Consider the following 24,394-nt stretch of genomic DNA (forward strand, 5'->3'; position numbering starts at 1 on the left):
GCTCTGACTGGTTTAGACCTGGGCCGCGGGATCTGCAGCTGGGCCAAAATGGATCAGAACAGGGGCTGTGGACTTCCACCTGGAGCCGGGACTGGACCTCACGAGGCAAATGATGACCATCTGTGACACGCAGGCCCACATCTATGCTAGAAAAGCCACCCCTTGATATGGGGCGAGGATGGGACCCGAGAGACCCTCGCCCCACCCTGCACTGGCTCAGCAGCCGGGTCCAGCCTCCCAGGCCTCTGGAAAACAAACCTCGGGGGGACGCAGAGGGTCCCACAGGGCTTCACCCGCAGCTCGCGTTCAGTCCTGACTCAGAGACGACCCGGCCCCCACGACTGGACCCCACAACGCACAGGGCCCCCGCCTGCCAACAAGACCAAGGTCGTGCACAGCGGTGCTGGGATCCTCCAGAGGATTCCACAGGGGACCGAGGGCCTGCAGGGATTCGAAAACCAGTGCCGGACGCAGCCTTCCTCCCTTACAGCAAGAGCTAGGAGATAAAACAGGCAGGCCGGGAGAGCAGGGCCGGGGTCGCCCCTTCCTCACGGCTGGAAGCCTCCCAGGTGACGGGAAGAATGATGGGGACAGGGGCGGGGCACTTGGGGATCTTCCTCTGCCAGATGGCTCTGATGTTTCCACTGTTGCTGTGAGCAGGAAAGGGTTAACTTGGCAGCTGGCTCCTCTACACCATGAGCATCCGCGTCTGGCCCCTCCCTGCCCTGGAACCTCCTGCCGGAGACGCGGGCCCTGCTCACCTGGCCTTGGCCGCCCCAGTTGGTCTGTGCAATGGCGGGATTCACGGTGGGCACTTGGCCTCACAGCATCAGCTTGACCTCTGGAGGGTGGAGACCAAGGTCAGCCATGTCACGAGACCAGCCCGGTGAGGACCCTGGACACCGAAGCTCGGGGGCTCCTGGCTGGCCTCGCTTGACACATGTTGTCACGCATGGGTGCCAGAGAATCAAGTCCACGGGACCCCCTGGGAGGGGACACCTGGGAGCTCGCGCCCGGCCTCTCCCGGGCTGTGCCTGGGCATCTCTTCCCTTTGCTGACTTTAACCCGTGTCCTCTGCCGTGAGAACCCACAGCAGGGAAGAGCAACCTGTCTGGGCTCTGTCTGTCCTTCTAGCAAGTTGTGGACTGTCAAGGTGGTCTCGGGGGTCTTCCCGCCACACAACAGCTGCCTGGAGGCTCACAGCCAAGAACGGTGCTCACTCCAGCAGTGGGGCTATGACAGCAAGCAGATTTCACCCCCAAATTCAGGACACACAGGAGCGTTCAAAAACCACACACACACGCACGCACGTGCACACATGCGCACACACCCGCACGCACGCACACACACACATGCATGTGCACATGCACACACGCACATGCGCACACACGCACACGCCCATGCACGTGCACATGCACACACCTGCATCCACCTGCACACATGTGCACGCATGCACATGCACACACACACACGCACACGCACACACGCACACACCCATGCACGTGCACATGCACACACCTGCATCCACCCGCACACACGCGCACGCGTGCACATGCACACACACGCGCACACACACGTGCACACACCCATGTACGTGCACATGCACACACCTGCATCCACCTACACACATGTGCACGCATGCACATGCACACACACACGCACACGCACACACCCATGCACGTGCACATGCACACACCTGCATCCACCCGCACACACGCGCACGCGTGCACATGCACACACACGCGCACACACACGTGCACACACCCATGTACGTGCACATGCACACACCTGCATCCACCCGCACACATGCGCACGCGTGCACATGCACACACACGCGCACACACACGTGCACACGCGCACACACACACACACCGTGCACCCTCAGTGCACAGGCTGGCTAACACACACGAGCCGCTTTCCAAACCGAAGTCATTCCAGCCTCATGCCTGTAGCTGGCGCCACATGAAAACACCACTGTGTTCTTATTTATAGAGTATGTTTCTTTAAATTGGCCTATTTTAAAACTACATGCATTTTTTATTTGAAAGGGAATCTTCATTTCACCGCTGCAAATGGAAAGCTGGCATCACTTGTGTTAAATCATGGTAACCATGAAAATAAGTGGAATGAAAATAAAATAATGTTGTCACACTCTGGATGTGGCTGAGGTGCCAAAGCCTGCAGGCCCAGGCTTCAGCCCTGTTTGTCTAAAGGACTCGTGGAGACGCCTCCAGGAGGAATCAGAGCCTCGGGAGCTGGGCATGCCTCATCCGCACTACTGTGCTGTCTAAGGAAGCTTCATCACACCTAGAATCAGTACCCAGCGCGCATTTGTGGGAAAGGGGTGAAGCGGGCCCCACCTGGCTAGAACAGGGAGCTCCGGGTTCCTGCATCAACCTCCACGCGGCTCAGGGTGCTCCCTGCACCGCCGGACCCTGCGGGCCTGTCCAGCCATCTCGCCTCCCTCTGTCCACACGCAGGGAACCCCAGAGCAGGTGAGTGAACGCCCTGGGAACCACTGCCTGAGTCACAAGGAATGGAATGGGGCTGAGACACGCCTTTCCTCCTCCCCTCTCTTCCCTGCCAGCCTCCCCATCCCCATCTCAAATGAGCTCCTAGCCCAAGAATCCTGGTGTCAGGGTCCCCTGACGGGTGGGGCAGGCTGACCACACCAGGAGCTGCAGAGGGGGCTGCGTTCCTGCCTGCCCTCCCTCAGGCAGCTCCAGGAGGAGGCAAGTGTGGCTGAGGCCACCTGCCACCACCCCACGGTGATAACGTGGCCCCACTGGGCAGCCCTGAATGCCCAGCTTCTGCAGGACAATGCCACCAGGGGCCCTCCCAGGGAGCATCCTGTCGCGGGCTGGCTCTGCGGACAGAGGCGCAGGAGGGGCTGGCCAAGCCTGCCAGTTGCTCCCAGGCCCAAAGGCCAAACTCAGCTGAACTTTATCTGAGCAACAATGCCAATTAATCTGGCGCTCGTCGCGGCTGCTCCCTCAGGGCGGGTGTGAGGGTCAGAGACCAGGCTCCATCCTGAGTGGCGCTGAGGCAAAGCCGTGGCCGCCAGGGCTTGGCTCCTGATTCACCCACTCTTGCAGCCTGGGGGTGACAGGATGGGAGGTGTGCAGGCCATGGATGGAACGGGAATGCCCTTCACTTCAGACACAAGTGACACCCAGCTCAGCAGTGACTGAGGTCACAGCAGGTGGGACCAGGGCTGGCAGGGCCTGACACAGGGCGCCTGTGCTGCGTGAGCCATGGTACCTCAGCCCAGCTTCGGCGGTCCCCGGATGCAGCTATGGCAGGGGTGCCCCAAGCCTGGGGCGAGGCCCTGGGAAGGATGCCCACAGCCAAAAGTGGGGAGGGGGGTGGAGACACACAGAGATAGAGAAAGACAGAGAGAGATACAGAGAGATTGAGAGAAGGAGAGAGGGAGAGACAGAGAGAGAGACAGGGAAGACAGAGGAGGCAGGAGGGCCCCACAGGTGGGGGCTCCTGACTGCTCCATTTTCCCACAGCAGACCTTTGCGCGTTTCTCCCAGGAGCCCGCAGCTCGTGGGGCGGTCCCTGGCCAGCATGGGGGTTGCTCATTTCCCTGGCCGGCGTGGGGTGGGGGAAGTCACTCACTTTCTGGGCCGGTAGTCGGGGATGCTCCGATCCAGGGAGATGCGGTCGCTGAGCTGAGCGTTGTAGCCGTACTCCTCATACTTGCCTTCCGCCTCCTGGCCGTCATCACGCAGGGTGGCCGCCAAGCCGCCCTGGCCCAGGCCTCCTGGCCCCTCCACCAGGCCAATGGGCTTGGCGAGGCCTGGGGAAAGGAAGAGAGGGAGGTCAGGCAGGCCCAGGACACGCTGTTTCCGCACCCAGGAGATGCCCCTCCTGCCCCTCTCCCCGACGGCCGCTTCCCCCGGTAGAAGCCCAGCAAACTCCCTGCAGATGGCAGGCTGCCAGCTCAGGACATTCCAGAAAGTGCAAGGCTGTGTGCAGAGTGAGAGGGCGGTGCCAGGCGGAAGAAGAAGGGATGAATGGGTGGTGCATGAGGCGTTGAGGGCAGTGGACTCTGTGTGATGCTGCAACGGTAGATATCTGTTATTATTATGTATTTTTTGATTCAGGGTCTTGCTCTGTCACCCAGGCTGCAATGCAGTGGCACGATCTCAGCTCACTGCAGCCTGGACCTCCCAGGCTCAAGTGATCCTCCCACCTCAGCCTCCTGAGTAGATGGGCGCACCTCCACAGCTGGCAAATTTTTGTATTTTTAGTGGAGACAGGATTTCACCGTGTTGGTCAGGCTGGTCTTGAACTCCTGACCCCATGCGATCCACCTACCTAGGCCTCCCAAAGTGCTGGGATTACAGGCGTGAGTCATGGCACCGGCCAATACTTGTTCTTACGCAATTGTCCAAACCCACAGCAGGTGTGACACTGAGTGAGCCCCCTCGCCGCAAGCCACGGCCCTCAGTGAGTCGCCTGCGTCGGGCGGCATCGGCTCATCAATGGTGACACAGTCACACACGTTCACGCCCGGGCGCTGTGCCTGGGGGATGGAGGATGTGAGAACTCCACTCAGTCTCTATGAACCCGAAACTGCTCTGACAGTCAGGCCTACTAATGTTAAAAATATTAACTCAAAAATTGCAACGACTCTAAGATTAGGTGTTTTAAACGCCACGCCACTGCCACCATCCCCACCAGCCCTTGACACCACTCGCCTGTGTAACTTGAGCTGAACACACATCCACATGCGTGCTGCTACTCTGGGGTAGGAAGAACCGCGCCGTCGACACAAGGCAGCAGCCGAGACGTGGCTCACACACGTGACGCCAGCCAAATAATCAACACAGGAGACCTCATCCCGTGTGGCTGCCAGCCTGAGGTTCAAGAACAGACGGAATCATAACCCACCCCATGGCCATCGGGGCAGGACAGGGATGCCGGGGTGGAGCAGTGTTGACTGGAAAGGTGCCGGTGGAACTTCTGGGCTGACAGGGAGGCTCCCCAGCTTGGTCAGGGTGTGTGGAGCGGGTGCCCAAGGGGGCTGGGCCAGGGAAAGTTCTAGGTGTTCAGTTGTGCTGGGCAAGCAGACGTGGCTTGGAGATGCTGTTCCCAGGGGAACGGGGGTGAGAGGGGTGTCTCCCCACAAAGATGGCGCTGTTGGCTGTCTCTGAGCTGGGAGTCTCTGGGGCATCTTGGATTTGGGGGCAGGTGCCTGGGCAGTAGTTTTAAGCCAGAAAGAGGCGGCATGGACCCTGGAGGCTGGGCTGCCTTTTGTCAGCTTGCACAGAGAGGTCTGTGGCCCTCAGAGGAAGGCCAGTGGAAACGCAAACTTGGGAAATACCCGATGTGGACGTCCCACAGCTGCCCGCCTGGGGGGGGCCCTTCTCTTGCGGCGCCAGCTTCTGGGGCCTGGTGAGATCTCTGTAGGATTCCTGCTCCGGGGATGGAGGGACCGATGCCCTGGGAAGATTCCAGTCTGTGACCCTCCAGCCCCTACAGGGCAGTGAGTGGCTTTCTCCCCTCAGCAGAGCCGAGGCTTTGAGCCTCCCGGAAACTCTGGACTTTCTGGAATATTCCATTTTAAATGAGTAAACAAAGTGTTCATATTTATGTAGGACTGAAGGATACAGATTGGACACAGAATTGAAAAATGACACAAATCACTTCCCCTTCTTATTTTAATCCTGCGAGATAAATATGTAATCATGCTATTTTAAAATATCGATACTGCACTTGCATTTTTCACTTTGGAAAGTCTGGAATTGGATGTCTCCCAGAGGCAGGCACAGCAGCTTCTAACTCGAGAGAGAGACACCTGATCATCCGCGGGTTCAGGCCCCAGGTGGGGATTGGCTGCCTGGCTACAGGGTGGCTGAGCGTGGTTCCAGACGGCTGCCCGACGCCCAGCGTTGGACCTGGCAGGAGGGTGGCTGAGCGTGGTTCTGGACAGCTGCCCCATGCCCGGTGCTGGGGCTTTACTTTTTCACTTGTAAAATAAAATATGCATGCATTGAAAAATTCAAACAATCCAGAAAATCATGAAACGGAGAGTTAACATCAGCGTGCTCTGTCTCCTCTCCAAGCGCCACACTTCAGAGGGGATGCCTTGTTCTGATCTGAGTCCTTTTCACTGTGTCTGCTGAAGATCCAGGTCCCGCCTCGTCAGCCTGAGACGAGGTCCCCTGACTTCTTGGCATGAAAAATGAGGGGTTGAGCCCGTTTTCCCCCCCCCTTCTTCCCCTGCCCCCCTCCTCCTTCCCTCAATTTTTCTTAGCTATTATTTTTAGTGATTCTGTGGCTACCTTGGTGGCCTCAAAAGGAACACTTAAGCCTCTATTTCTGGAAGCTTCAACTCTAGCCACAGCATCTGTAGACTCCCAGCTTCATCAGATGAGAAATGGGCGCCCTGATCCACCTGCCGCTCGGCTATGCCGCTGCTTTTACGTCCCTAAAGGCATCTGTGACACCCACGCTCGGCTCTATCACTGTGAGTGAGTGTCCACAGGACTTGATGACACAGTGGTTCTGAAATGTGAAGCAGGCTGGGCGCGGTGGCTCATGCCTGTAATCTCCGCACTTTGGGAGGCTGGGGCGGGCAGAACGCTTGAGGTTGGGAGTTGCAGACCAGCCTGACCAACATGGTGAAACCTGTTTCTACTAAAAATATAAAAATTAGCCGGGCATGGTGGCAAGCACCTGTAATCCCAGCTACACGGGAGGCTGAGGCAGTAGAATCGCTTGGACCCAGGAAGTGGGAGTTGCAATGAGCTGAGATAGCACCACTGCACTCCAGCCTGGGCAACAGAGTGAGCGAGGCTCCGTCTCAAAAAAAGCAAGCAAGAAAGAAAAAAAAGCAGCAAATTGACATGCCCACGTCAGGATTACGTAGTTATGATTCACCACGGCACCAGCACGGCATGGACACTAGGACGGAAATATAATTCTATCACCCACTAAACCTGTGCTACTTAATGAAGAACTTTCAGAGGTCAAGACAATGTCATTGATTTTCCTGTTACACTATTAATTTCTCAGAATTATGCATATTTTAACTTGTTTTAGGTTTGGATCTTGACTTTTCATATGCCCTTTTAGAGCAGATACAAAGATAATTAATAAGAATAATAATATCTACCGAGCAAGTGTCCTTCACATGCACTAACGTGTCATTCCCCACAACACCCCTGGGACATAGGTTCTGTATTTCACCCCATTTTGCAGATGAGAAAACTGAGGCTCGGAGGGGTCAGGCAACACACACAAGGTCACAGGGCCGGTCAGCATCAGAACCATGTTTGAACCCAGTCAATGTGGCATGGAACAGCTCCTCCCGACAGCTATGCTCTGCTGCCATGTGAGCTTGGGCCTCCTGGCAATGTGATTGGGGGGTCACAGCCCCGTCTTCCCAGAGACATTCCCAACTGCAGGGCCGGCCCTCAGCGCCCTCGCCTCATGGCCTTCTCACTCCCAGGTCCCTTTGCATCAGTCGTTTGCCCGGCGGCCACCCCTGGGCCCTCCTCGCTCTAAGCCTGGGTGGGCTCCATCGCCCTGTGGATCCCACGTCTGCTCAGGCCCTGGACGTCCTCTTCATCCCATTGAAGTATATCCCTAAAGACTGAAGAAGGGCTGTGTGGAAAGTAAACTTCCTGAGCCCTCACATGTCTGGAAGTCTCTTTCATTGCTCCTCATGCTGGCTTGATAATTGTGCTGGGTATAGAATTCCAGGCTTGATGGCTTTTTTCCCCTCATGCAGTGCCCGGTGCTGCCTGTGAGTGTTCTGAGGTCAGCGGGACCCTCTTTCTTCTTCAGACTGGCGTTTTGTTTCTGCCTGTCTCTGGAAACTGATTTTGTTGTTGTTGTTGGGATCCTAGATTTGGTCAGGGCGTATCTTGCAGTGAATCACAGTCACGCTTGGCAATCCACACTCATGCCGACGTTCGGCTCCAGGAAGTTTTCTCTGTTAATGATGTGACTGTATTCCCATCTGACATCCCTGTTTTCTCTTCTGTAACCTCTGTTAAGTAAACGTTTCCCCTCCCGGTTTATCTCCTGCCTCCCGACGCTTCATTCTCCATTTTCATTCTCTTGGTTTTCATCTCATCGGCTTGATCTTTTGTCGTGCCATGTTGCCAATTAGCTTGTCCATTGAATTGGTTTTGTTGTCATATATTTAATCCCAAAGGATGCTTCTTGTTCTCCAGTCGCCCCTGCCTTGCATGAATGGCAAACTGGTTTTACTTTATGTGGTTGGCAGCAGCCCCAAAACTGTCCACATCCTAATCCCTGGAACCAGTGAGTGTCACGTTACACAGCTAAGGGGACTTGGCAGATGCCCCCAGCTTTGCCTGAATCTGCTTCATTGGCCAGAAGAAGCGGAGGAGCTGGGCCTTCACTGTGGTCCCCAGTCACTTGCATGGGGGTTAGGGGACACACCAGCCACGCCACTGCTCACAGCTTCCTTGCAGAGGAAGTGAGGGTTGCCAGGCCTCCGAATGAGTGTGTTTTGAAGAGAGAGGCTGCCATTCCCACCCTCCCTCCACCCAGGGGCTCCATGCCTCCCCTCACCACTGCGTCTGTGCTTAAAAGAACCAAGCAGCCCCTGGTCCAGACATTGCTGCCCACTGAGCTGCCTGACTTCTCTTGGCTGAGGGTCCTCCTTGGTCACAGGCAGGTCACCACTGAGTCCCCATCCTAGGACTGTGCAGATGGTAGAGATGGAGCTCAGGGGCCCTGAGCCCAGCACTGGTTGTGCGCTGGGGGTGAAGGAGCCTTTGCTGCCTCGTATCCAATCTTCTTCCTTGGCCGGTGGAGTTAGTGCTGTCACTGTCCTGTAGCTGCTGAGAGAAGCTGCCTGGGGGACACCAGTGTCAGCAGGACACAGGTTCCTGGCCATGGTTCTTCACTCCTCTCTGCAGTGGCTTCATCGGGGGTGCTGATTTCCCACCTCCCTGACTCAGGGCTTGGACTGTGAGCTGCTTGTGGAAAGAGGGCCCAAGTGATGGTGTCCCAGTTCCCAGCCTGGACCTTGCAAAGCCAGGTACCTGCCCCGTCTGCCTTTACCACACACAGAGCCCCCATCATGGCTGCCCAGCCTGGGCCCTAGGACAGGCCTCGCCATGCAGAGCGGTCCGGCCAAGCCACAGACCCTCAGTGAGAGGCGGCCCTGCCCCTGCGGCACCATGGGTGTAAGCGAGACCATACCAACGCGCTGTGTCTTGGGGTGCTGGGCACTGTGCTATGGAGCCATTGCCGCCCAACAGGCTGTTCTCTGTGCTGTCCTCTGCCTAGTCCAGGAATAGACAGCACGGGAGGAGGAAGCAGAGGCAGAAACAGCCACATTGCTCATGTCCACAGCACCCATGTCCACAGCACCCACGTCCATGGCGCCCACATCCACAGCACCCACGTCCACAGCACCCACGTCCACAGCACCCACATCCACAGCACCCACATCCATATCACCCACGTCCACAGCACCCACGTCCACAGCACCCACGTCCACAGCACCCACGTCCATGGTGCCCACATCCACAGCACCCACGTCCACACCTGTGCTGGCACCCTGGAGACCAGACGCGCTCAGTCCCTTCCTCCCCACTGCTTCCCCATCCCCTCCCCGTCCCCACACCTGCAGTTGTCCACTCAGCAGCCAGTGCGAGCTTGTAGAGGGTTCCAGAGCCGCTCCCCTGCTGGGAGCCATGGGCCCAAATCCTGCTGCACTTGAGGTTCCGGCTCCTCACGGCAGCTGCAGCCCCCACAGCAGCCACGGCCCCCAGCTCCTGCAGCCCTCGTGGGTCGCATCCTCGCTCGCAGTATGCCAGCCATGCTCCTGCTTCCTGCCCCAGGGCCTTGGCTCCTGCCCTCACTCGGGCCTCAGCTCTGGGTTGCACCCTGGAGACCTCTCAGGTTCCCGGTGACTGCACCTCAGTCCCTGCCTCATTTTCCTCCCAGAACTCAGAACTCATCACCGTCTAAAATTGTCCCCTCCGCCATGCTCTCTGCTTCCCCTCAATGTGCAAGAGACAGGGCTTTGTCCTGCCTTCCTGCCATCTACCCCGGCACCTCATGTGTTCACAGCGTGTACCTGGCGAGCCGCCCGAGGTGGGTGAATGGATCCCTTCCAAGTGGGTGCCAGGGCACTGCCTCCCCCGATCCCATGGGAGAGGCAAGACCTCCCTCCCCACCCCCACAACGAAGAGACACAGACGCTGAGCCACAGACAAGCCCAGCCAATGCCTCGCGGGCTCTGCTAGGCGGGACCCGGGTCTCTAACTCCCTTGCGGGCCCTGCTGTAAGGTCCTGGTCTCCACATGAAATGGAGCAGAGCCGGGTAGCACCATCCTGGTCCTGGCTGGGCCCGACCCCCTGGCCCCAGCATTCACCCTACAACACTGCGCAGAACGTGGGAAGAGCCTTGGCTTTGAAGGAAAGTCTCGAGGCCCCACCGAAGCCGGACACCAGGCTCCACCACCTCCTGGGCCAGAGCTCCAGCGTCCAGCAGGGCAGGGCGTGCGAAGGAGGCACTGCTTGCTCCGAGGGAGTGGGTGTGAGTCCAGAGAAAAAGGAAGGGGAGGAGGGTGGGGAGAGCGTGGAGTCGGTGAGACAGGAAGTCCGGACCACCGTTGTTCAGTGGAATCCATGGGACACTCATGAGTGCCGTGCGGAGGACGCTGCCTCGCGTGTGCAGGGCTTTCACGGAAAATGCTGGAAAGCGAGATTTTCCCACCAGGAGGAGAGTCCTAGGTGGCACAGGCAGAGGGAGGGTCCAGAACGCACGTCCCTAGGAATTCCGCACACTTGAAGGGGTATTTGGGGTTTCAGCTCTGTTCACCAGGTGTGGGAGTGGCGGGGCCAGGGCTGCCATAATAGGGGGCATTGAGCCTCACCCCACAGTGGGGCCGAGCCGGCCAGGCCTCAGCCTTTAGATGCTGACTTGTGGGGACGCGGGAGCACTGGGGTCGGGGGGGCTCGGGCAGCTCGGAGGCTGCAGGGGAGGGGCCTCCAGGCAGCATTCACTTGATGGTTCTCAGGGAAATACAGTCAGTTCTTGTCATCTGCAGTGGTTTTGGTTCTAGAGACGCCGTGGATGCTGAATGGTGGCTGCTGAGTGCTCGCTCCAGGGGGAGCTCTGGGCTCTGGGGCGCCTCTGGCCACACGCTTTCCCCAGCCCCTCAATAGGTAACTTGGTTTTCCATGTGTTTCTGCGTAAAGATGTCTCATTTAATATCTATTTGACGATTCTGATCTTAGAGCCAACAGCTCCATGACCCACGCTGGAGCCAAGCTTCTCCACACATGCATTTCCTGCAAGGCACGTCTCAGACACTTGTGCCCGGGTACCGACAGCACCTCAGCTTGTGCTTGGGGTGTTCTAAACAGTGAAATCACCAAAGCACAAAAAGCACAAAAATGTAGACAACGTGCCACTTAAGCAGCAGTATGGAGAAGGCAGGGGACCCCGTTTACAGTCAGGGTCAGAACGAGAAGCCGGGGGACCCCGTTTACAGTCAGGGCCAGAACGAGAAGCCGGGGGACCCCGTTTACAGTTAGGGCCAGAACGAGAAGCCGGGGGACCCCGTTTACAGTCAGGGCCAGAACGAGAAGCCGGGGGACCCCGTTTACAGTCGGAGCTGGAACGAGAAGTGGAGCCTGGCCCTGTTTGACCAAAGATCTTGCCCCTCTGAGCCCATCTGTGAATGGCCGTGGAAGACCACGAGCATTGGTTTGGGGATTACAGACGAATTTTAGGGAGGAGGAACATTTGCAAACACAGAATCTGTGAATGATGCAGCCGACGGTACTTTGATATTCTGGTGACCACTATGGACACATTGGTGGGGCTGGTGGGACTGGGGAGCACAGGCCCTCCTGGGGCACCAGGTCTTCACCATTGACCTCCCCCCAGAGCTGTCCCTGGAGCAGGTGGGTCCGATGAATGAATGACTCTGACTAGAGTCAGCAGAGAGATGGGAGCTGCCTCCCCACGGCCCCCAGCCTGTGCCCCTGAGGCCCGGTGAGGCCCCTGATGGTGTGATGCTCCTCCGTGAACAGCAGCCTGAGAACAGTGCTTCTCAAACCCAGCTGTATCACCCGGGGTCCTTGTTAAAACACAGCCCACCAGGCCCCTCCAGGAGTGTCTGATCCACAGGTGCATGTCGGGCAGGAGACTCAGGAGCTCTGGTGACCTCCGGGTGATGCTGAGGCTGCCAGGCTGGGGACCCACTCAGGCTCTGGCCTTGGAGCCAGGTCTCAGAGGCTTCAGGCGTCCTGCTCAGGGTGGCAGCGGCCATGTAGTGCCAAGGTGCTGGCAGAGGCTGGGGTCAGGACTTCCAGCCGGGAGGGCAGGGCAGGAGCAAGGAGAGTCTGGGGGTCAGGACTTCCAGCCGGGAGGGCAGGGCAGGAGCAAGGAGAGTCTGGGGGTCAGGACTTCCAGCCGGGAGGGCAGGGCAGGAGCAGGCACAGACCGGGGGCACCTCTGGGAGGGCAGGGCAGGAGCAGGTGCAGACCCGGGCACCTCTGGGAGGGCAGGGCAGGAGCAGGTGCAGACCCGGGCACCTCTGGGAGGGCAGGTGCGGTCAGAGCCTCTTGGCTTTCCCGGTCATGTTCCCTGGAGCGGGAGGGATCTGTTAATAGCTCCGAAAAGTAAAAATCCCACAGATCTGATTTTGCCTGTGAGGAAGGTCGCCGTGGGAGCCTCGCAGCTGGATTTCTGGAGCTCTCATCTTCCCTGTCTCTTATCTCCAGCGTGGCCTCATATCTTCTTTCACAAAGAATTCCTTCCAAAGAGGCAGGATTGCTTGATCCCCCCAGGAAACAAGGACAAACGATGAAGAAACTGGTAAAAGTGCGGAGACGCCCAGCCTGTGGCTACAGGGCTCAAGACCAAATCCCTCTAAACCCACTATGGGATGGAGCCACCAGTGGTCCCTGTGGCTGCACTGGGGGTCACAGGGAGCGGCCGGTGCTGCCATGGCCCAGGGGCCGGAGATGGGGCCTCCAGCCTGGGAAGCCAGCGGGGCCTTCAGACGGGCACCCGGAGAGTTTGCTCTGCTCTTCCCCACCCCAACGCCCTGGCTTCACCGACAACCCCATGCCAGGCACCATGCAGGCAGGGAAGGAGAGGCCCAGTGCCGGATGCCGTGCAGGCCGAGAGCCAAAGGCTGTGCAGACTGTTGTGGGTTGAATTGTATCCTCCAGAAAAACAGGCAGAGTCCCAGCCCCGGGGACCTGTGAACAGGATCTTGTCTGGAAACGGTCTTTGCTGACGTCATCAAGGTAAGAGGAGGTAGTGCGAGAGTCAGGTAGGCTCTGAGCCAAACATGGTGTGTCCTTCTTAGAAGAGGAGACACAGAGACATACGCAGAGGAGGGGCACACACGTGAGGGTGGAGGCAGAGACCGGAATGATGTGGCCCCCAGCCAGGGATGCCCAGGTCACCAGGAGCTGGAAGAGGCAGGAAGGATCCTCCCCTGGAGCCTGTGCAGGGAGCGTGGCCCAGCCGGCACCATGATTCTGGACGGCTGGCCTCCGGACAGGGAGAGCCTCCAAACAGGGACAGCCTCCGGACAGGGACAGCCTCCAAATAGGGACAGCCTCTGGACACGGACAGCCTCCAGACAGGGACAGCCTCCAAACAGGGACAGCCTCCAGACAGGGACAGCCTCCGGACAGGGACAGCCTCCAGACAGGGACAGCCTCCAGACAGGGACAGCCTCCGAACAGGGACAGCCTCCAGACAGGGACGGCCTCCAGACAGGGACAGCCTCCGGACAGGGACAGCCTCCGAACAGGGACGGCCTCCGGACAGGGACAGCATCCGGACAGGGACAGCATCCGAACAGGGACAGCCTCCGAACAGGGACAGCCTCCAGACAGGGACAGCCTCCGGACAGGGACAGCCTCCGGACAGGGACAGCCTCCGGACAGGGACAGCATCCGGACAGGGACAGCATCCAGACAGGGACGGCCTCCGGACAGGGACAGCCTCCGGACAGGGACAGCCTCTGAACAGGGACAGCCTCCAGACAGGGACGGCCTCCAGATAGGGACGGCCTCCGGACAGGGAGAGCCTCCGAACAGGGACAGCCTTCGGACAGGGAGAGTGTCCGTTTCTGTTGTTCTAAGCCACGCAGTCTGTGGTGATTTGTCACGGCAGCCCCAGGAGATGACCGCACAGCCTCATGCTCACGCCAGCCGTCCAGCCCACTCAGACCAGCGGACACAGGTCGCTCTGGGATCCAAGAGCAGGAGATGCCCACGCTCACCACCCCATCCACTGACGGCCCAGCTGTGGGCTCTTCCCCAGATCTCACAGGGTGTCTTCTTGGGCTGCGTGATATCAGTCCCAAGTTTTCCTCTTTGAAATCCCAGCTTCCTCCTCCAGACAGAATCAACACGGCAAGCTTATCATCTCATCCTGGAATAAGATGTAATTTTGAGAATAATGGGAAATTTGCATCTGTTAGCTCAGCCTTTGAAAGGTCTGTCCCACAACTTTCATGAAAACAAACGAAGCTCAACACCCTGCTGTTCTGAGGTCACAGACTAGTGGTGACAGCTGACCTGTCACACACCAACTTTCAGCACCGTTCCTCAAATGTGGCAATTCACAAAGACAAGATATAATTTCTCACACTCCGGGAGGCTGGGAAGTCCAAGATGAAGAGGCACGGATCTGACTTGGGCCTCTGTGCTGTGTCATCCCATGTGGATAGCGAGAGCGCACACGCATTGGGGGCTGGGGGGGAGGGCGGAACTCTTCCTTCCATCAGGAGCCCACTCCCACACAAACCAACTCACTCTCGAGATACCCAACTCACTCCTGAAATAACAAAGCCACTCCTGAGATAACCAACACATTCTCAAAATAAACAACACACTCCCGAGATGACCAAGTCACTCCCACCACAACCAACTCACTCCTGAGATACCCAAACTCACTCCCATGATAACTAACTCACTCCCAAGATAACCAACTCACTCCCAAGATAACCAACTCACTCCCAAGATGACCAACTCACTCCCAAGATGACCAACTCACTCTCAAGATGACCAAGTCACTCCCACCACAACCAACTTACTTCCGAGATACCCAAACTCACTCCCATGATAACTAACTCACTCCCAATATGACCAACTCACTCCCAATATGACCAACTCACTTCCAAGATAACCAAGTCACTCCCAAGATGACCAACTCACTCCCATGATAACCAGCTCACTCCCGAGATAACCGACTTACTCTTGAGATAACCAAACCACTCCCATCATAACCAACACTCACTCCCATGATAACCAACTCACTCCTGAGATAAGCAAATCACTCCCATGATAATCAACCCACTCCCGAGATAACGAAGCCACTCTCACCATAACCAACTCACTGCCAAGATAACCAACTCACTCCCACGATAACCAACTCACTCCCAAGACAACCAACTCACTCCCAAGATAAGCAAGCCACTCCTGAGAAAAACAACTCACTCACGAGATAACAGCTCACTCCTGAGATGACCAACTCACTCCTGAGATAACCAAGCCACTCTCACCATAACAACTCACTCCTGAGATAACCAACTCACTCTATAATGACCAACTCACTCCCAAGATGACCAACTTATTCCCAAAATAACCGTCACTCCCACCATAACCAAGTCACTCCTACCATAACCAACTCACTCCCGAGATGACCAAGTCACTCCCAAGATGACCAACTCACTCTCATGATAACCAACTCACTCCTGAGATAACAAAACCACTCTCAAGATAACCAGCTCACTCCTGAGATGACCAACTCACTCCCACAATAACCAACTCACTCCGAGATGACCAAGCCACTTCCATCATAACCAACTCACTCGAGATAACTAACTCACTCCCAGGATAACCAAGACACTCCCAAGATAACCAACTCACTCCCATGATAATGAAGTCACTCCAGAGATGACCAACTCATTCCCAAGATGACCAAGCCACTCCCGAGATAACCAACTCACTCCCATGATAACCGACTCACTCCTACAATAACCAACTCACTCCTGAGACAATAAAGCCACTCCCAAGATAACCAACTCACTCTGAGATGACCAAGTCTCTCCCAAGATAAGCAAGCCACTCCCACAATAACCAATCACTCCTGAGATAAACAAGCCACTCCTGAGATAGCCAACTCACTCCTAAGATAACCAACTCACTCCCATGATAACCAGCTCACTTCTGAGATGACTGAGTCTCTCCAAAGATGACCAAGCCATTCCTACCATAACCAACTCACTCCTGAGATAACCAACTCGTTCCCAAGATAAGCAAGCCACTCCCAAGATAACCAACACACTCCCATGAAAACCAACTCCCTCCTGAGACAACCAAGCCGATCCCACAATAACCAACTCACTCTCATAATAACCAACTCATTCCCAAGAAAACTAACTCACTTCTGAGAAAACCAACTCCCAAGATTACCAACTCACTCCCGAGATAACCAATTCACTCCCATAATAACCAAATCACTCCCACGATAACCAACTCACTCATGAGATAAGCAAGCCATTCCCAAGATACCTAGCCCACTCCTGAGATAACTAACCCACTCTCACGATAACCAACCCATTATTGTGATAACTAACTCATTCCCAAGGTAACCCACTCCCAAGTTAACTAACCCACTCCCATGATGACCATTGCACTTCAGAGATAACCAAGTCACTGCTGAGATAACCCACTCCCATGATAACTAACCTGCTCCCACCACACCTAACCCATCCCTGAGATAACCAAGCCACTCCTGAGATAATCCACTCCCATAACTAACCCACTCTCACCACACCTAACCCACCCCTGAGATAACCAAGCCCCTCCTGAGATAACTCACTCCCATAACTAACCCACTCCCACCACACCTAACCCACCCCTGAGATAACCAACCCACTCCTGAGATAACTCACTCCCATAACTAACCCACTCCCACCACACCTAACCCACCCCTGAGATAACCAACCCACTCCTGAGATAACCCACTCCCATAACTAACCCACTCTCACCACACCTAACCCATCCCTGAGATAACCAACCCACTCCTGAGATAACTCACTCCCATAACTAACCCACTCCCACCACACCTAACCCACCCCTGAGATAACCAACCCACTCCTGAGATAACCCACTCCCACCACACCTAACCCACCCCTGAGATAACCAACCCACCCCTGAGATAACTCACTCCATGATAACTAACCTGTTCCCACCACACCTGACCCACCCCTGAGATAACCAACCCACTCCTGAGATAACTCACTCCCATAACTAACCCACTCCCACCACACCTAACCCACCCCTGAGATAACCAACCCACTCCTGAGATAACTCACTCCCATAACTAACTCATTCTCACATTAAGGGCATTAACCCCTTGGAGAGGGCAGAGCCCCTGCAGACCCCTCTCAATGCCATGGTGGGGGTGAAGCTTCCCACGTGGGGGCAGCGGGCGACGCATTCACAGCACAGCACTGACCGTGTTCCTTGTGCAGGCGTTGCACAAGCTTTGCCTCCTTTAATCCCCAGGGTTCCCTCCGAGCCAGCTGCTTTTGTCACCCCCATGTAACTGATGAGACTACTGAGGCTGAAGTTTGGGCCCATGGCCAGGAGGCAGTGAGCCCCAGCCACACTCCATCACAGTGCTCTGGACTGCAAAGCTCTCGAAGAGGGTGTCCAAGGGAACCAAGAAAGGCACCACCCCTGTATGGTGGCAGGCAAAGGCATTAAATAAACAGCCACTAAGCCACGGTCACTCCCCTTTCAGGAGAAGAAGGGCATCCTCTCCCAAGGAAGCAGGTGACAGTGCCTGCCTGGCCTTGGGGACCACGGCTGCGCTTCCACTCCGGGCCCCATTTCACAGACGGAAGTGCTGCTGCGGTGGGCACGTGAGAATGGTCCATACGAGAACCACACAGGAGTTTCTGAGCCAGACCAAGGTGCCAGCTGGACACTTCCCCTCCAGGGCACGTAAAGGGTCCCCGTCCATGGGGCTGCCCCATCGCTGGCGCCTGCCCCTCCCAATTCTGCCTGGAGGTAGGGATGGCTGTGCGAACATTCACCGCCGGCACAGCACGAGGACTGCCTGGTGGCCACGGGGAAGGAACATGCCATGTGGACACATTCAGGTTGAACCAGCCCTTGGAGGAGGGACCTGGGGCCCCACTCGCTGGCCGGAGAGGGAGGCCAGCCCCTCCCTGGCAAATGCAGCCTCCGCCATGCCCTGCATGACCTTGGACAGGGCAGGTGATGTGGATGCGGCTCCAGGGGGGCACGGAACATTCGTGTGCCACCTTCAAGATGGAGGGGTCTGCATTTTGCTTTTGCCTCCACATAAAGTTAGGGCCACAGATGCCTTCTGTGCCATCAGAGGTAGAATTCAATTGCAGTCATAGCAATGATCTTCCAACCACCAGGTAACATCCATCGGGCGGTTGTCCACAGAACGCCAGCCTGACAACCCCGAGGGGCTCACGCATTTATCACTTATTTATTAATTGCATATTTAGGATTGCTTATTTCAGAAATTGAACCACTGCGTCAAAGATAGAGAAATTTCGTGAATCTTGGTGCCAAGTCATTTTCCAGAAGGTTTAGATTATTTTTGTTTCACTGCCAGCAATATATGCTTCCACTACTTTAATTAGAAAGTGCATCACTTCTGATTGGAAAAGTCACAAATGCTTCTGGTAGAAAATTCTACACACGCACACACAGACACACACACACAGGATCACCTGGGGTCTCATGCTGCAGGGAAAACTAACATCAGTATTTTCACACTGCATATTATTCTGTAAGATCACATGTAATGCCTCGGCGCAGCTCAATCCATGTATCTGGTGTCTGCCGCCTGCATTCTGTTTTTATCACTACGTCTTGAGTATTTTCCCATGTCACTAAAAATTCTTCATAAACATAACTTTGATGGCTGCAAACATAAAATGTCAGTTTGTAGCTGTGCCATTTATTCACCCATCCATTATCAAAACTCACGGAGCGTCTGCTAAATTCCAAGAGCCGCCTGGGTGGGGCAGGCCCAGGTGGCCCCGGTGAACGCAGCACACACCTGTCTGCCCCCCAGAGCTCATGCCCCGTCATGCACACAGGTGAGCAGGTGCCAGCCCAGGGCAGCCGCTTCCATGCAGGTGTGGGTCAGAGGCAGGGGCAGGGTCCCCAGGAAGAGGAGTCGGAGGGAAGAGAAAGGCCAGGAGGGCAGGAAGGTGTCCTGTGAGTGGCTGCGTGTGCAGGTCAGGGCTGTGGCGGCAGAAAGGGGACGGGACGGGGTGAGAGCTTTCTGTGCCGGCTGGGATCTTGCTTTGAGCCTTGCAGGAAGTGGGAGCGCAGAGGAGTTTTGAGCTGAGAGGGAGAGAGGAGGATGGACACAGTGGTCAGGCTTTCTATGCAGATAAACCACTCCGGTGACCGTCTATGGGGACACAAGGGTGGAACCCAGGGGCCTGTGCAGAGTCTGATGTTCCGATCAGCCCTGGGGCGTGATGGTGTATGGACATCGAACACTCGGTTTCCCACCCTCTGTCTGTCTCTCTCTCTCAGGAGAGCCTCCCTGTGTATTTCAGGACTAGCCATCCCCCATGCGCACTGTGGCTGTCACCCCTGTGGCCTTCACCGGGTAGTCCCCGTCGGACCCTCCACCGCCGGGATGCAGTGATTGCCCGAGGCTGGGCAAGCGCTCTGTGTGGATTCATCGCCAGGAGAGAGGCCCCACCCCGGGCATCTTGAGCAGCACAGGGCCACCAGGGTGTCTTCATTTAACACGAGGTAGCTGCCCAGAATCCACCACCAAAAACGGAAGCAGAGGAGAGATGAAAAGCAGCACGCTCACCCAGGCACACCCTCACCCGGGCACACCCTCACCCGGGCACACCCTCACCCAGGGACACCCTCACCCAGGGACACCCTCACCCAGGCACAGCCTCACCCGGGCACACCCTGACTTGGGTACCTCCTCGCCTGGGCACAGCCTTGCCTGGGTGGCCTCCTGGAGCTCAGTTTGGGGAATGTTTGGTCTCAGTGGGCCCTGAGAGGGGAGCCAGTGAGGCCCTCGGGTGGACAGCGTGGCCCAAGTGCAGATGTGAGTGCCAGGCCTGGGGTTTCTCCTACTGGCTCCTCACAGCATTGGGTGATGGGGACCAGGGAGCCCTGGGTGGGGCTTGGGTCCAAAGGAGCTGAGTCAGGGCTGGCAGCACGGCCTTTAGGACGGTGGCTCTCACAGTGGCACCTGGGCCAGGGGGGCTCACAGCGGGGCCCACCCTCAGGACAGAGGGGTTCACGGCGGGGCCAGACTCAAGACAGTGGCTCCCGCCCTCAGGACAGCAGCATCCAACTCACCTGGGAGCCTGTAGGGACCCCACGTTCTTGACACCCTCCCCAAACCTGCCGAGTCAGAACCTCCCGGGGCGGGGGGCCTCCAGGGGACCCTTACACAGGCAGCGTCGGAAGCGGCCGTCCCAGGTCAGCGGATGGAGCCCGTCCACACCAGAACCACCTGTGGAGTCTGATGGCGCCGGCGCCTGCCTGGGCCTCCCCACGGAGTTGACGTAACTGCCGGGGCGTGGCCTGGACGCTGGAACGTCTAAACCATCCCCAGGTGACTCTCAAGCGCATAGCAATGGGAGCTGCTATCCGGGATGGTGAGGAGTCAGCCTGGCTCCAGGGTCCCAGCCAGGAGGTGACCCACTCAGGGGCGCCCCGGAGCCATGCAGAGGCCTGTTGGGGGTGGCTCTCCTGGGGTCTGGGGGCCGAGGTCCAGGTGGGTGGGCAGAGCGGGGGTCTAGACTGTGGGCAACAAGTTCTTAAGGGAAAGTCAGGTCGGACATAGTGGCTTGGAGGACACAGATGCATCTCCAGGCCCTTCTGGGTACCCCCACCCGCCCGGGCACTGCCAACGGAGTGCCATGGGGCACCCACTTTCCTCAGGACGTTCTCCATGCCTTCCCCCTGCTCAGAGCCGGGGACACCGCTTGGTTTTGGAGGCAGTGATTTGACTTGCGAGAGGAAAAGCAGCTTCCTTTTGAGATTCAGGGCTGAACACAAGGCTCCCTCCCCGCCGTTCATCATCACTGCGGTAATTGGAAAAGATGGCTCACTTCCGCCCACGGCCGCCGCGTGCCCGTGGTCATTCTGCTTTTATGGAATCATCATTTGAAGTTCCTTCCCCATGACCCGAGGGAACGCACTGTTCTAATTACAGGAGGTAATTTGGAAGACAATCACCGGGGAGGACACGGCCGTCTGGGAGCGTGACGGGGAATGCGATTTCCACGGGGGCTGACTCCGTTTGTGAGCAGTGGGCAGGTGGGGGTGATCTGGGCTGTGAGGGGACCTGTGCCCGCGTCTCAGCCACCTCCTCTCGATCCTGAGGACCCTGAGGAAAACAGTCAGGGAAGTTGAAGGATGAACAGATTGTCACTTGGCGTGTGTGTCTGGGGAAACAGGGAGTGTTGGGGACTTCGGCTCAGACCCACAGATGACTGCCAACCAGGGACTCGGGTCCAGAGATGCCAGATCTTCTAAAATTCCAACAGGAAGTGCCAGTGTACAGATTTATACCTCTACATGTCAGCAGTGGATTCACATTTTGGAAGAAACGGCATTAAGTTAACAAGTACACACTGGGTCTATCTAGATCTGTTCCTCAGGCAGGACAGGTGTGGTGGGATAAATAACAGATCCCAAAGGCATCAGGTTCTGATGTCTGGAACCCATGAGTCTGTCACTTTCCATGGTCAAAGGGACTTTACAGATGTGATTAAGTTAGAGAGACTGAGACGGAGAGTGGCCCCTGATCACCCAGGTGCACCCTGAATACAATCACCAGTGTCTTATAAGAGAGAAGCAGGCCAGGCGCAGTGGCTCACACCTGTATCCCAGCACTGTAGGAGGCCGAGGCGGGTGGATCACCAGGTCAGGAGTTCGAGACCAGCCTGACCAACATGATGAAACCTCATCTCTACTAAAAAAAAAAAAAAAAAAAATAGTTGGGCGTGGTGGCAGGCGCCTGTAGTCTCAGCTACTCAGGAGGCTGAGGCAGGAGAATCACTTGCACCCAGGAGGCAGAGGTTGCCATGAGCTGAGATCACGCCACTGCACTCCAGCCTGGGCGACAGAGTGAGACTCTGTCTCAAAACAAACAAACAACAACAACCACAAAAAACGAGTGTCTTATGAGAGAGAGGTGGGCCGGGTGCAGTGGCTCACACCTGTAATCCCCGCACATTGGGAGGCTGAGCCAGGAGAATCACTTGACCTTAGGAGGCTGAGGCTGCAGTGAGCTATGATCATGCCACGGCACTCCAGCCTGGGCAACAGAGTGAGACCCTGTCTCAAAAAGGAAAAAAAAAGAAAAAGACACATGGAGGGAGACTCGACGCAGACAGAAGAGGAAACAGCTGCGTGTGATGGAGGCAGAGGGTGCAGCAATGTGGCCAAGGACGCCTGGAGCCCCAGGAGCTGGGAGGGAAGGACAGACCCTCTGGAGGCTGCACAACCCTGCCCATAGCTCAGCTGCAGCTCAGTGAAATCCACTTGGGGCATCTGGATGCCAGAGCTGTGAAAGAAGAAATGCGTGTCATTTTAGGCCGCCCCGTCTGTGGCGATCTGTGACAGCAGCCCCAGGAAAATAATACAGGAGGCAGGAGGCTAAGCTGGTGCAGGCAGACCCCGAAACACTGCCCTGGGCCCCAACGCTGCCCTTGCTGGGTGCCGCCGCCCCTTCTGTTTGCTGGTCTCGTTCCAGCAGCGCCCAGGTGGTGCCTGCACCTACCGGGTTCCCAGACACTGCTAAAGGTAGGGGAGGCCTTGCGGGATGTGGGGCAGCCCCACGAATGCAGGGCGGGCCAGGGAGGCAAGGCGGGGTGGGAGGGACCCTCGACCACCGGGGCTTTCCCAGGCCAGGGCTGAGACAAAGAGAGGGGCCCAGGACCCACCTGGCACCTCGGGGTGCCCATCCTGTAATCCTCACACTGCCCACGATGTCAGCACCATGCTGTCCCCATTGCATAGACAGTGAGGCTCACCGCGGCCACGCAGAGCCGCCAGGCTGCGGCTCCTGGGCCCTTCCAAGCTGCGTGTGCACCGGCCGCACTCACGCCTCACCCACGGGGCTCGGGATGGCTGCACTGTGACTTCTGTGCCTGAGGAGGCAGGAGGTGGCCGTGGAGCAGGGGTCAGCTGGTGCCCGGGAGGATGCTGCCGACCCCGCCCTCTGCCCCCAACCAGGGAGGTTCCTAGAGCCCCCTGTTTACGGCCCTGCAGGGCGGTGGGCCGAACCTGGCCCCACCCCGTCAGCCCCCGTCCACCGGGCGGCAGGCATGTCTGTCCCACGCGACACTCTCAGAATCCTGAGTTTTTGCCAACATCGAAACCCCTGCAGATTTCACCTGAAACCCTGGAGTTCCCGATTCCTCGGGAGGATCCAGCAATCTGACAGCCCAGATCTGCCATGCGGGACAGAGATGGGCTGGAGTGGATGATGGCCCTGGGACACCCACGGCTGACTGGCCCCACTCCTCTAGCTGCCCGTGGGCCTCACGCAGCCGCCCCGGAGGGGTCGTGCCCCAGTTTAGATGAATGGAGCGGGATGGTGGGTTGAATGAGGGCCCCAAAAGCTATCTCCACTCTGAACCTGTGGATGTGGGAGTAAGGTCTTTCCAGGTATAATTCAGGTAAGGATTTCAAGATGAGGTCATCCTGGACTCAGGGCAGGGGGGCGTAAGTCCAGTAAGAAGCATCCTGATTAGAAAATGAGAGGGCTCGGATAGTCACAGGCAGAGAAGAGAGGCCACGTGACGACAGAGGCAGCGACGACACCACGACCGCCCGGTGCCCCCCGAGTGGGACAGGCCTGCAGCAGACCTAGGCGCCCAGGGTAGCTGGCCCTGCCAGCACCGTGACTTTGGACTTCCGGCCTCCAGAAGAGACAGAGAGTAAGTCTCCGTTGTGTACAGCCACCCAGTCTGTGGTCAGTGTTACAGCAGCACCAAGAATCGCACAGGAGGGCAGAGAAAGAGACCACGCAAGGGGGCAGTTAGAGGGCAAAGGCCCAGCAGATGCCCGGGCCACCACCCGTCCCCTGTTCTTCAGCAGCAGAACGACAGTTTGCTTGATGGCAGCGGGCACAGGTGAAACCCCGGCCTCCCCGGTGACCTCGCAGCTGAGGGTGGCGCCCAACCAGCACCTAGTCAGCAAGACTCGAGTGGAATTTGCTGGGTGGAATTCTGAGAAATATGTCTAAAAAAGCAGACTGCTGGAATCGGAGGTTTTCGCCTTTTATCCACAGCCCTGTACCGTTTTTCATGCCTGAAACCAGGACTCGATGCTCGGGGCTGGAGCAGCCAGTGTGTGACCA

At 57.1% G+C, this 24,394-nt stretch overlaps 1 protein-coding gene across 2 annotated transcripts in view; it reads right to left on the minus strand.

Annotated features, from left to right (window-relative positions):
- GALNT9 (polypeptide N-acetylgalactosaminyltransferase 9) overlaps positions 1–24,394 on the minus strand; it is a 122,066-nt gene that overhangs the window by 76,687 nt on the left and 20,985 nt on the right. For both annotated transcript variants that reach the window (XM_030821716.1, XM_030821717.1), the window contains exon 2: positions 3,625–3,805. In XM_030821716.1, coding sequence (XP_030677576.1) covers positions 3,625–3,805 — 181 coding nt within the window. The remainder of the gene's footprint in view (positions 1–3,624; positions 3,806–24,394) is intronic.

This window comes from Nomascus leucogenys, chromosome 10 (genome assembly GCF_006542625.1).
Source record: "Nomascus leucogenys isolate Asia chromosome 10, Asia_NLE_v1, whole genome shotgun sequence".
Taxonomy (NCBI): Eukaryota; Metazoa; Chordata; class Mammalia; order Primates; family Hylobatidae; genus Nomascus; species Nomascus leucogenys.